Raw genomic sequence first — 13,548 nt, 5'->3', positions numbered from 1 at the left:
TACCCAAAAATCTGGTCTAAGTCTTGTTCCAACTGGATCCCAACCAAACCTGATCCGTTGACACCTCTACCAAGAAGGCACATCGGGTACAATCACATTGCATATTTTGAGTGTGCCGCTGCACTAGACCCCTCTCAATCTCTAAGATACAGCCTTATCAGCTGTGGTCCGACAGGTCGTTCGATGGTACTCTCTCATCTTATATATATACACACACACGGGTTTATCATTTCGTAGAACAGATCCTGTTCAGCTAAGGTTGTGAGTCTATTAGACCCCGGGGGTTTGGCTTAGCGGGATGGGGGCCTAGACCGTTTGACGGGCAGTCTAGCTTGAAATCCCTTGCCCTCTTGCTTAATCTGAAGCTTGCAACTCTCTGAGGTCGAGAGGTAAGCCCTCGGAGTTTTACGCTGACATGGTACGGTAGGCTGAGCCAGGGTACGTCTCTAGGCCTGGAGCGGTTTCTCCAAGTAAAAAAGAAGTTGACATTATTTGATAGTTTGGTATGATTTACGGTCTCTTTAAATTCAAATAAAGTGGGTGCTACTCTTCTTTCTGACTAGGAAGGCTCTGCTCATCCAGTAGAAGTCACTCGTGAAGCTGAAGAGATGTTACAACTTACAAGTTGAAAAGTTACAGTTGCGCATCCCTTGTCGCGGCACCAAAGCTGGGTGTACTCCTTAATGGGCAAGAAAAACATAAGATTTTTACAGCAATGAGCTTGTGAATGATTGCCCAATTATCAAAAAAAGAAAAAAAAAAGCATCACCCCTCTGCCACTTGCTATGAGAGGACGTTTTCAGTCTCTTCATGCTTCTCAGTACTATGGCATGCATATTAAATGGTGTGATACAATGTCCCTATTAGCTTTGGAGACATGGAAAGCAGAATGTTTCAATTATTGAGGAAGTGCAATACCAAGAGAGAAGTCCAGCAGACCCATGTGCAGATTTTCATGCATGGGCTCCAGGGGAGCAACCTTTTGCTAGGCACACTCATCCACCTCTACTCAACCTTTAACCAACTCCAGGATGCATTCATGGTCTTCAAATTTGCTCCATCTCCCAATATCTTCCTCTACAACACCATGGTCAAAGCCTACAATCAACACAATCTTCACAGAGATGCACTGCTTGTTTACAAGGACATGAGGAATATGGGTGTCTTTCCTAACAATTACACTTTCACTTCTATATTGAAGTCTTTAGAAACTCCTGAGGGGCCCAACCAGGGCGAGGTGATGCATACCCATGTCTTCAAATCTGGGTTTGAGTCCAATGTGTTTGTTCAGAACACTCTTATAGATATGTACTGCAAGTGCGGTGATTTAAATGCTTCTCGTAAAGTGTTTGATGATATGCCTGAACGAGATGTTGTCACTTGGAACTCGATGATTGCTGCATATATGTTACATGGAGATGCTGAATCAGCTACAGAGTTGTTTGATTCTATGCCAGAGAAGAATGTAGTGTCGTGGAACTCGATGATCGCAGGATACATGAAGCTTGGGAGAATTGAATTGGCGCAGGCACTTTTTAATCGGATGCCTGAGAGGAATGCTGTATCATGGAATTCCATGATCTCAGGATATATCCAGCTTGGTGACATGAAAACGGCATCAAGTCTTTTCGACAAGATGCCTGCAAGGAGTGTTGTCTCGTGGACGTCGATGATCTCCGGCTATGCACAATCTGGGGATACATTCTCTGCTAGTCTACTATTCGATCAGATGTCACAGAAAAATGTGGTTTCATGGAATGCAATGATCACGGGTTATGTTCAGAACAGTCAATTTAGTGAAGCATTGCGCTTGTTTAACAACATGCTGCTCACCGACCTCAAACCCGATGAGGTCACAATCACCAGCGTTCTTTCAGCATGTGCCCATATGGGTGCTCTGAATCATGGAAGGTGGATAAATTCTTATTTGGACAAAACCAGGTCTGAGATCAGTTTGGTGATCAGTAACTCACTACTAGATATGTATGCAAAGTGCGGTGACATCCATAATGCGCGTAGAATTTTTGAGGGAATGCCTCGAAAGTGTATCATCACTTGGACATCAATGGTTTCAGGACTAGCCTTCCATGGACACAATAATGAATCTCTAACACTCTTTGACAGAATGTGCAAGGAAGGAACCAAACCGGATGATATTGTCTTCCTCGCTGTTCTTTCGGCATGCACTCATTCAGGATCAGTTGATGATGGTTTTCGATATTTTGAATCCATGGAGAGAGATTTTCATCTTAAGCCCAGAATCGAGCATTATGGCTGCATGGTTGATCTTCTGGGCAGAGCGGGGAAGTTAGAAGAAGCACTGAGGTTCATTAAGAACATGCCCATGAATGCCAACGCTGTAATTTGGGCTACATTGCTCGGATCCTGTAAAATCCATGGAAATTCCATAGTAGCAGAAATTGCAAAACAGGAAATCCTGAATTTGGATCATTTGAATCCTGGATATCAAGTGCTTATGTCTAATGTTTATGCGTCAGTTGGAGAATGGGATGATGTGCAGAGAATTCGAGCAATGATGAGAGAGAGTGATATAGAGAAGGTGCCTGGTTGCAGCTCTATCGAAGTGGATGGTATCGTCCATGAATTTCTGGTTGCAGACTTGCAGCATCAACACAGAAGACAGATCTATGAAACTCTTGATGGATTAACTCAACAGTTGAAAATAGAAGGATATGTGCCTTGTATGAGTAACAATGTTGTATGGGCCCGACCGTGTTCAACTATTTTACAAGAAGCCTGATATAATGCCTGAATTGTTATTAGTGAAAGGGGTTAACATTGAAGAATACTTTCAGCAGCATGATCATTTGGCATGAATGCACACACACCCTCACACCTTCCAGTTTATACGGTTGCCGACACACACTATAGTTTCTAGTGATGGTGAGCTTGGGGCCATTTTAGAGAGTAATGTTCCCTCTACGAATATTTAACCAGAATTGATAATTAAAAAGAAGTTTTTTTGCAAATTGGTCCCGCCTTATCAGCCATTTGCAAATTAATCCCCGCCTTATCAGGTTTTGCAAACAGAAAATGATTGACAAAAATGATGCATTTCCTGAAAAAACTCTACAAATTTTTAAAATCCGCCTGATGTACCCTTTACACATGCAATGGTATTTGCGAATTTTCTGTCACATTTGTGAATGTCCTCATGCATGCTTCCACGATTGCGAATGTCCTCACACATTTGCGAGTGTCCTCCTGCTTGTGCCCCTCATGCGATTTTTAATAAAAGGAATTTGTTGGGAAAAAACTGACACTTCAAAAGCATTATGGGCATTTAGTGACACTTCAAAAGCATCGCTAAAACCTTTAGCGCCGCTTCAAAAGCACATATTTGGGGGAAATTGCAAAATACAATACAACATTCACATATTTTGGAATAAAAATCACATATTTGGGAGGACATTTACATATTCTCATATTTGGAGAGAAAATTCATAAATGTGGAAGGAAATTTGCATATATGAAAGAAAAAATTGCAAATAAAGGAAGAAATTCACATATTTGAATATTTGAGATGGAAGTTCACATATTTAGAGAAAATTGGTGAAAAGGTCCTTTTACAACTGAAAAATTATGATTTTGGACATGGGTAGATTTTTTAAAATTATAAGGTTTTTCAGAAAACACATCATTTTTTTCGTACATTAGTCATTTTTTCTTTTGGAAATTTGACCCTGGGTTAACAGCCATTCCTGGAAACTGTTAAAACTTAAAAGCAGGCAAATTGATGGTTCTGCCTTCAAAGGGACTATTTTACAAATAAAGAATAAGGTAGGGACTAATTTGCAAAAAAAGTGTCAAAATGACTGTTCTGCCCTCATCGAGGACTATTTTGCAAGAAACAAAAAACCAAGGACTGATTTGCAAAAAGTGCTTAAAAACTATTTTGCAAAAAACCCAAAAGGCAGGGATTGATTTGCAAAAAGTGAGTAAAAGCAACTGTTTTGCCCTCATGGAGGACCATTTTGAAGAAAAAGACTGTTCTGCCCCCATCGAGGACTATTTTGCAAGAAACCTATAAGTTTAGGACTGATTTGCAAAAAGTTAGCAAAAACAACTGTTTTACCCTCCCAAGGACTATCTTGCAAAAAACAAGGTTGAATGTGCACGCAAAAAAACAAATAACGGACGAGAGATCAGATCCCTTGCTTGCAAGAAACCTATCAGTTGAATGTGCACGCAAAAAACAAATAACGGACTATTTTGAATAAGCATGCCCTAAATGTTTTTTCATCAAACAAGAAACCTCTCAGTCACTTCTCATGGACGAGAGATCAGATCTCTTGTAGTTTGGTACAGCTGGGTTAGTCTATATGGCAGAGAGGTTTCCAGTTCAAATCCTATAATCGTTCAGCATTAACTTTGTGTAAGCCATAAAGGGGTTTGGCGCAGTGGGAGGGGCCTAGGCCGCTAGATGGGTGGTCAAGGTTCCATTCCCAAAGGGGTTCGGCGCACCCCCTTGCATTAACCAAAGCAAGGCAACTTCCTGAAGGGAAGGGGGTGCACTCACGGAGTTTTACACCACCGAGCGGCGACCACACTTCGTTTCTTCATGTCATAAAAAAAAGCAGGATTTCAATGGTTTAGACTTTCCCTAATCTAGCCGAGGCTGGCCTTTCCAGTTAGACAAGCTAGAGTACTTTGTGATACCTTAGACCTAAATATATATTCTTAGAAAAAGGCCGTTGTAAAATGTTTCCTATCTGTGGCCTAAAACCAACTTAGCATCTCAACCTCGAATCCCATTTACAAAGCCCCTTTACACTTGAATTCATTTACTAATTCAATGCCAAATATAACAAGAATACTGGGAAAATTATCTGGTGTCATATAATTAAAAGTTGTGGTTGCATAAACAATCAAACATTGACGCTATACTTGATTATTTGCCTAACAAGATGTGTCCTACTTCAATTCTCTATCTTACATCAACGCTAGTAAGATGATAGGTTACAAGAACATCAAAAAGTTCTCATAGAAAACCAAAAGATCACAAAATTTTATGAACTTAAAAGTAGTTTTCTTTTCTTCAAAGTTCCTTTTGATTGATTAACAGCCTACAAGTACAACCATGGTGAGATCACTAATTTAATTACAAAATGCAAGAGATCGGCCTTAGTTTTTCTCCTTGTGCTTTTCAAAACTTCCAAAGAACCTTGGTAGCTTAACTATGGAATTTACTCGGATCACACCATCAAGACCTTCCCATTCTTGTTCTTTAACATATGGACCCTGAACCTTCTCAAGTGCCATTGCCTCACCGCCACTTTTACCTGTCACAGACAGATCACAACTTCCACATTCGAACTGCTCAATCATCTGTGTGATCGAGTGGCCATTATCAATTGCAAACTGATACACTCTTTATGACCTCTGCATTTGATAGGACATCCCTACCCAACAAACAGTGTAGTCAGTATTGATGAACATTTTCCTCAAAAATGACAAAATGAAAAAGATAATGAAACCAATCATAACGTTGAAACTCAGAAAAAAGAAATCATCCTATAAACCCTTTTAATTTCTCTCAACTTGAAAGTTGTTAAAATCTCAATTGAATGGAATCAAGAATAAAATAACACCTTTTTTCTTATCCAAATCTATAAAACTTGCAACCCAAAACACAATGGAAAGTTATTCATAACAAATTAAAAAAACAGTTGAGGTACAAGCTTGGGCAAACTGAGAAGCTGAGCAGAAAGAGAAGTCCCAATGTTGCAAAGCTGCAATCTTGGGTAGTGTACCCAATACCCTCTGATTATGTCCCAAATGTCCTGCCCCTGCACAGTTCTCATGAAATCATAATCCTCTGCATTATTCTATTTGTTTAATCATATTCTCTAAAACCAATCAGAGAATATTAAAAGGACATTACATTCTATAGTGTATACTTAAGAAATCCAAAAAATGATTATTGAAAAAGCAATCTAGTGAAAGACTAAGTCGCTTCAAAAAGGTTATTACCACACTATTAAACTGGGTTAGCTAATATTCATGGTTACTAATTGGAATTTTACACAAAACAGGTCTCTGCTGACTGCATAGACCGATAGGAGAATCAACCACTGAAAAATGTAACAGACAAGAAACTAATAGTACATAGAACATTAGATTGACTGAATATTATACAACCAAGGTGCAAAACAGGTCAATGTTCAATTTTGTGTAACATCCCTGGCTAGAACACAAGCTACGCCTCAAGTTAAACAGATCATGCTCCTACCATTCTCTCATTTCTCAATTAACAAGAAGATAGTGGCATAATGGAGTTAAAACAATGATATTTCAAGCAACTCAAGCCCGATGAAAAGAAAAGAGAAACTCAGAACGAACATATGACAGAGACATTTGAAAAACATTGACCAGATGTTATCATTCAAAAGAGAAAAGGAGAGTTGTCATGAGCCCTAAATCGAAACGAAGTAGCAGAAAAAACACCCATGTCTAAGAAATGAACAATTGAGAGAGGGAGAGATGAAAACCTACTATGAAGGTGTCACTGCTTATCGCTAAAGATATCCTGATTGACTGCTAAAGAAACCAATCATGCAGAACTTTAAGTTCATAGGAATACAATAGACACACATAACAAACTGGTCAATCTTCAAACAAAAAAACAGATTATCAGTTCATATGGAAATCACGTGATTTTATGAAAATTTTCCATATAGCAACCCTATCAGATCCTCATTGAAAAGAAAAAACCTATCAGATACTGGACTTCATCATCCCAATGAACTGTAAGAACAAGTTCTACAGACAATTAGTACAATTGTGAACCGCTCAAACGAACGAAAAAAAAATTCCAAAATCCTAACTTCACCAAAATCGTGAAGCACAAGTCAAACTAAAAGAACCAATCAACGAATCAACATCCACGGGAGAGATAGATAGATAGATAGATAGATAGATAGATAGATAGAGAGAGAGAGAGAGAGAGAGAGAGATCCAATATAGGTGGTAGGAGTCTCTTTTCTTTAGGGTTTAGATTTTATTTTTAAACTTGAAAAAGGAGGCACAAACACAACCAATCAAGCATCAACCCCATAATGTGCCCTTGCTTTGATTTTGTGGCCTTTTTTTCCATTTGGTGCTTTAGTCATATGAGGGTCTTTTTCCATTTGGAAGTGAGGTGTGTATGTGCCTCAGGTTGAGGCCTGTGCTTTAGGGCTTCAGGCGAACACCTCACAAGCCCTTGCGCTTCGAAGCGTAGGGCATACGCCTCACCCTGAGGTGTACGTTTCTCCCCTTGGGGCATAAGTACTTGACAACATTGTTCATAACAGTCAACTTCCCATCTATGTCACATGGGTGCGGGTGCGGCAAAATATATATATATATATATATATATATATATATATATATATATATATATATATATATAATTTTTATGTTTTAAAAGAAAAAATAAATCCCGTGATGTTTCGAAAAACCCTAGCCCTGTAAAACCCAGGATTTAAAAAAAAAATGGGTCAGACCCGGGTCAGGTTTGGACCCGACCCAAACCCAAACTCAATACCCCACCCCGTGCTTTTATAAAGCAACAGAGGGGTTAGGGTTTTCTCATTCGAGAAAACCCTCCCCACCTCCGCCGCCTGCCCTGGTCTCTCCTCCCGTCCGACCTCCAGTCGCCGACCGACGGCTCGCCGGAGCGCCGACCGATAGCCTACCCCCCGCCCTCCTGTGCTCGTCCCTCTCCCTCTCTTTGTTACCCTCTCCTCCCCCTTGAGCTCCCTCAGTCACTGGAACCCCGACGAGCCCCACCACTTGTTTCTCCCTCTCTCTCACGACGTTTTTTTGACAGTCGACCCCCCTCCCGCAGGCACCCTGTTTGTCGGCGACTTCAGCGCCCTCCGCAGCCTTCTCAGGTAAACCCCCCTTCCCCCGAGTCTTCTCTCTTCTCCTTCCCCAGAGTCTTCTTCTCTCTTCTTCTCCCTCGACCCTCCCACGTGCACCCTGTTTGACGGCGGGAGCATTTTTTTTTTGGGTTCATAAAAATGAACACAAATGACCCTGGGTGTGTTGACCGCACCCAGGGTCCCGTTGACCACACCGGGTGCCGCACGCACACCCGCATCACGTCGCGTCGACGCGGGTGCAGCACCCAGTTTGCCGAGTCCCTGTGACTTAGCTTCCCATGTAACAAGTGATTAACAAGCTATCTCCAGATGTGGAATTTGGATAGATCTCAAAAGAGAAAAGGGAGCAAATGTGAAATCTGTGTACACATTGCTGCTTGCACTCAAGATAGCTATTCTAAGTTTTGGATCAACAAAAATGTGTCCCACCTGACCAACTAATGGAGATGACCAAACATGATCATAATGCTGCTTGTATTGAAGGGTACATTTTGCAATAGTGATCCAACCAAAGATGAGCTACTATGTTTCGAGTCTATTGAGATGAGTCAATTTGACTAACCAATGATCAGCGTGGACCGATCTGGTGCCAATGACATGCACATTAGGGACAGACACATGCAAATGCGTGCAACCAAGTACACTATGGGATTCACTCAATTGAAATTTTCATTTCATGGTTTTTCAAGGGAAAAACATCCAAAAGGTGTCAAGCATAGATGACATATCCAATACCTCGGAAATCACACAATGCTCAAAGGAAGTGGTCAGCCAACAAGAGATGAGGCACTTCTGTATCTTCCTTAATCTCAACAGACACCTCCTCTTTAATTTGCTGCATTCTTTTCTCCCAGATACCATCTACCAGCTTCCATGTCTCATCGCTGATAATTTGTGTCTGAACAAGGGGAAAGAAATCCATTAACAATAGAAATGCAATTAAGAAATTTTCAGGAACTTCAACAGTCATGTTTCTTCATGACTAACCTCCATGGGCCTCGGTGCACCAAATGTAGCAAAGCCGATGTAACCTGGAGCGAAGGTTACCCTGCCTGGAAGAGAAACCCCATGGATTCCCCACCTCCCAGAATGAACAAGCACAGCATACTCATCAACTTCACGCACGGGTGGCTGCAAAATCAAATTCTGCTAGAATTAGCAAATATTTGCAATTTTTTAAAGCAACATGTTTCCAAAACATATCAGTTGTTGATAAAAATGCTGCAGTAACAATGACAATGGATATTGAAAAGAACATATAAAAAGAAATGGTTGACAGCTTCCACAACTAGCACTGGAAAATGAGCCAAGCAGTTCGTGGCATTGGCTCTCAAGCCAAGCATGAGCCAGCTTGTTTAGGTTTTAGAATACCAACCAAGCATAAATAAGGGGTGCTCAGTTCGTGACAGTGTCTATGCAGCTGGATGGCCCTCCCTGTGGATGGCTGTGGGGAGTGATGCAGGCCATCCAATTTAACATATCTGCAATCTAGCAAAAACAACCTTTAGAGGCGTTTTAAAGGCATGCTTCACAGGATCAGACAGCTAGTGCCCATCCAAACTCCTATATATATTGGCTACTAACGAAGGTAAGGAACTAATGAGTAGAAATCACTCTTTTCTTCAAAAATTTCTAATTTTTTGTAGATCAAATGTTACGGTTGTGATCTACATGGTTTGTTTAGTAGGAATCTTGTTTTGAATCATGTGATTATGACAAATAATAAGGTTTTTAAAGGGGTTTAAAAATCAACGTCCCACAATGTGCCAAAATTTCATAACTCAAAAAATCAAGTTTTTACATCAGAAAAGAATGAAACAAGGCTTGATCCTTCGAAAACAAACCATGTTGAACACATCTATTTGGTCAGATTGAGTCGATACAATTTGCATCTATGATTTCTAGCTCATTAGTAGCAAATATTTTCCCATATATATAGGAGAATATTTGGTACTAATGAAGGTACAAAACTATTGAGCTGAAAATCATAAATGCAAGTTATAATGACCCAATCTGGCCATATAGATTTGTTCAATGTAGTTTATTTGATAATGTCGGACCATCAATCGTGTTTTTCCAATACAAAAACAGTTTTTTTTAAGTCATGAAGTTTTGGCACAATGTGGGCCATTGATTTTTTACGCATTGAAAAACCTGCTTATATGTTGCAAATTCGCAATCACATAATTCAAAATCCATTTTCTACTACAGAAAACAAGTAGATCACATTTAAAGGGTCTGATCTACAAAAAACAATAGTAAAAATATAAAAAAGGTGATTCCTACTTGATAGTTCCGTACCTTCAATAGTAGCACACACACACACACACACACACACACATATATATATATATAGTCTTTTATGTCAAATACCACAAGGTATAGTAGCTGGTTGAGGTAGCACGTCCTGTAACTGGGAGGTTTTGTGTTCAACTCTCACAATTGTGACCATTGTAAAAAAAAATCATAAAAAAGGAGCCAGTTCAAGCTCACAGTAAGTGGACCCAATCTAGGCTTGAGCCTAACAGCGATGATCTTGAACAGCCCAAGGCCTGGTCATTCAGCTTGCTTACCAGCACCATATGTGATAAATTCAAAGAAGTCACATATAACAAACTGCAGACAGACACTGCACCTGAGGTATTCTTGGAGCCCTTGAGAATATATCCCAGATCCTCTCTGCCTTAATTTCCTCTTTCTCGAGAAGAACATCTGCAAAGAAAAACATGAAAATTCTCTATAAGAAAATGTTTTCCCCATGTAAATGCCATTAAATAGTTGCAGAATCTAAATTCTTTCAAATATTGATCCATTCATTGATTCATTCCATGTTTTGTTCTATGCAATTATTTCCAGTATAAAGAGCTTAAAAAATTTGATTATGAATAGGAAAAAACTACCCTCTAGTACAGTTGAGCTGATTGACTTAACCTGTAATGGTTTCTACAGCAGAACGGTACTCTCGTATAACCGCCAAACATTTCGCTACAGCGAAACGCATATACTCCTCTCTGAGAGCTTCTAATTTTGGTGCAAGCTGTGCAATGCAAATTTAGACATTATAAGAATGTGGTCTGGGACTAAAATCCTGCCAATTTAAGAACAATATATACAGAAACATGACAATTTGCACAGACAAATATCAACCACTTACATTTGGTACAAGATCACCCTGTGTTCTATAGTATGCTTTTCCAAAGGCTGTCATTCCAGTTTGCAGAATCAACTCCTCTGCAAGAGCTGAAGCTTCAGAAGTAGCTTTAGCAGAAATCCAGCACAAGTTGTCTAGGCCAAATAACTCCTCCTCGATGATCCTAGCTGCCCATCAATGACAAAGGTGAAGCAATCAACAAAATAGTGATCCAAAGAATATGTTACAACAAACTGCTTGTGAAACTACAGAACACAATTAATTTCAAGCACGGTAAAAAAAAAGTCAAGCAGCAAACTGTTTGGGCATCTAAGATGACAGCAGTAACTGGTACAGGTTCCAACAATGGTAAAGGTTGTTCCACAAGATAAATGCCGATCCTTTCAAGCGTTGGGACGGAAGATAGAGTTGGAATACATATGGAACTCATTCCATGTGTTCGTCACAATACAAAAAACTAGGGACAGGTCAAAGAATGTGACTAATTCTACTTTTAGATCTGTAAAGAATAAAAATTAATGTTTTTATAAGAATCCATATCGTTCGGCATTTACGGCCGAGGCATATAATTTAGTATTTGCAGATCATATTTTCCTATATATCACACCATTTTGTCATGACACTACAACAAAAAGAGATACTGGTGACCGCCAGGAGGGTTAGTCAATATTTTTACCAAACGAGCGACTGCTCACCACTAAGAAATAAAAAATGGGGAATCATGCACCCACTCCTCTCTCTCTCTCTCTCAACCAGAGGAAGATGGTGCCCATGGTTCAAGGAAGATCATCAGCCAATAGGGTCCGATCAATTTGGTTGACAGGGTCTGATCGAAGATTTGCAACAAAGTTTTAAGACGACCATGTATCATCACCTTCACTCATCGGTGAGGTCTCTCTCTCTCTCTCTCTCTCTCTCTCTCTCTCTCTCTCTCTTCCCAAAGTACCATCTTCAGGGTTTGCCTATCTGTTAATCACAGATGTTTTAAATTTTTAATTATGGCCTTCTAATTCATGGGAATAGTTTATTGCAGCTTTTTCTTGTTTGTTGGATTTTATCATGTCATCTTGGATTTTTGGGTGATTGTGCGTTTCTCGATGCTAGGGTATGGTTTGTGGTAAAGAGTTGCTATGAATTATGTAGAATCTTGATGTTAGTTGATTAAATTGGAAAATGGAATTTGTTGTACATATTCTGGAGTTCTTTGGAGTGTTGCCATGAATTATGTGGAATCTTGATTAACATCCTGACACTTTTGAGGGAACATCATTGCTGAAGACTGAACCTATGACTATCACCTTTTGTTATTATTCCTTCTTGTTTCTAGTAGTAGTAACCTATCACTTTAGCTAACTGGCCTTGTTTGATTGTTTTTTGTTTTCTTTTGAAAAACTTATTAATATAATACTTTTTAGATGCCTTTCCTTTTCTCTGAGGAACTGCCATTGATCCACAAATCCCCATGAATAAATTAGGACGTTAACATCAGCAAGATACAATTAACATATATGCAAGGATTTTCACATTTTAAATCTTCCTTTCTACAGAGGCAACCGGCAATCAGATCTTGAAGCAAGTCATAGTAGAGTGAGTTACTTATTCACACTCTCTTTTACTGCCATTTACTATATTTAATTTTTTTTATCACCATTGTAGTATCCATTCTGCTTACTGCTTTTTCCTTGGAATGGGGCTATTTTGTTACTGCTACTGTTGTATGCATCCTTCAATTTACTTATAACAGCGTATATGCTTTCCTTGATTATTTTTTAAACTTGATTAATCTGCTTGTATAATTTCTTGTATTCAATGGACTATGCAAATAAAAGAATAAATCAACCATATAAAGAGGTGATGTTAATTGTTAGTATGTTGAAGCACTCCTATTTGTTAGTTGATTAAATTGGAATGCAGAATTTGTTGCATACACTCTGGATTTCTTATTCTTCTTCTTTTGTTATTCCTATTAAATATTAATCTTCCTATGTTCTAAAGTGGTTTAAGGGTGAGCAGTTAAGTAATATATTTGTGTTGGGAGTAGGGAGAAGTGATGCAAAACCACTACTATTGAGAATCCAATTGCCTATAGAAGTGTTAATTCCTTATTTCTCCATGAATAGTGTAAGACAATGGGGAGTGAATTGCAGCTCTTCTAACAGTTGCTAGTAAGTACAGGCTGAAGATTGCTGATCATTTTTTTTAGGTAGTTCAATTTATTTCTTGGTGTTATATATATGGAATAGCTTTAAATTATTTTCAGGTTTAAGCTTATGTGAGTATGCAAGGTGGGGGCCACACAACTCACTTAACAAGTGATTGCATTTTTCTCTATGGTCTTCATGTTGGCGCTGAGGGCTTGTGTAGGCTCGAGCGGTTATATAAGAGAGGTACAAGAGAAGTTCATGTTCTTGTTTCTAGTAGTTCTCATGAGCATGAGGGAGGCTTTTCTTCTTTGTCATTCACAATGGTCACTGACTTCAGTAGGCCATCATCTGTTATTCCAATGTT

The 13,548-nt window shown here is 39.3% G+C and overlaps 1 protein-coding gene and 1 pseudogene across 2 annotated transcripts in view; one reads left to right on the top strand and one right to left on the bottom strand.

Moving 5' to 3' along the window:
- Nucleotides 1–877: 877 nt before the first annotated feature.
- On the top strand, nt 878–2,761 carry LOC149817261 (pentatricopeptide repeat-containing protein At3g29230 pseudogene; annotated as a pseudogene).
- A 2,267-nt stretch (nt 2,762–5,028) lies between these two features.
- Nucleotides 5,029–13,548, bottom strand: part of LOC149817260 (putative inactive ATP-dependent zinc metalloprotease FTSHI 4, chloroplastic) — a 34,761-nt gene continuing 26,241 nt past the window's right edge. Inside the window, exons 12-17 of one of the 2 annotated variants that reach the window (XM_089987426.1) lie at nt 11,044–11,207; nt 10,821–10,926; nt 10,525–10,601; nt 8,877–9,020; nt 8,625–8,787; nt 5,029–5,423 (exon numbers count right to left, since the gene is read on the bottom strand). In XM_089987426.1, the coding sequence (XP_089843552.1) occupies nt 8,644–8,787; nt 8,877–9,020; nt 10,525–10,601; nt 10,821–10,926; nt 11,044–11,207 (635 nt within the window). In that variant the 3' untranslated portion in view covers nt 5,029–5,423; nt 8,625–8,643. Of the gene's footprint in view, nt 5,424–5,530; nt 5,811–8,624; nt 8,788–8,876; nt 9,021–10,524; nt 10,602–10,820; nt 10,927–11,043; nt 11,208–13,548 lie in introns of those variants that run through there. The other variant, XM_089987427.1, reaches the window with a different exon arrangement.

Source organism: Nuphar pumila, chromosome 14 (genome assembly GCF_984573655.1).
Source record: "Nuphar pumila chromosome 14, dmNupPumi1.hap1.1, whole genome shotgun sequence".
Taxonomy (NCBI): domain Eukaryota; kingdom Viridiplantae; phylum Streptophyta; class Magnoliopsida; order Nymphaeales; family Nymphaeaceae; genus Nuphar; species Nuphar pumila.
The sequence above is the reverse complement of the archived record's forward strand: the minus strand, read 5'-3'. Positions and strand labels throughout refer to the sequence as shown.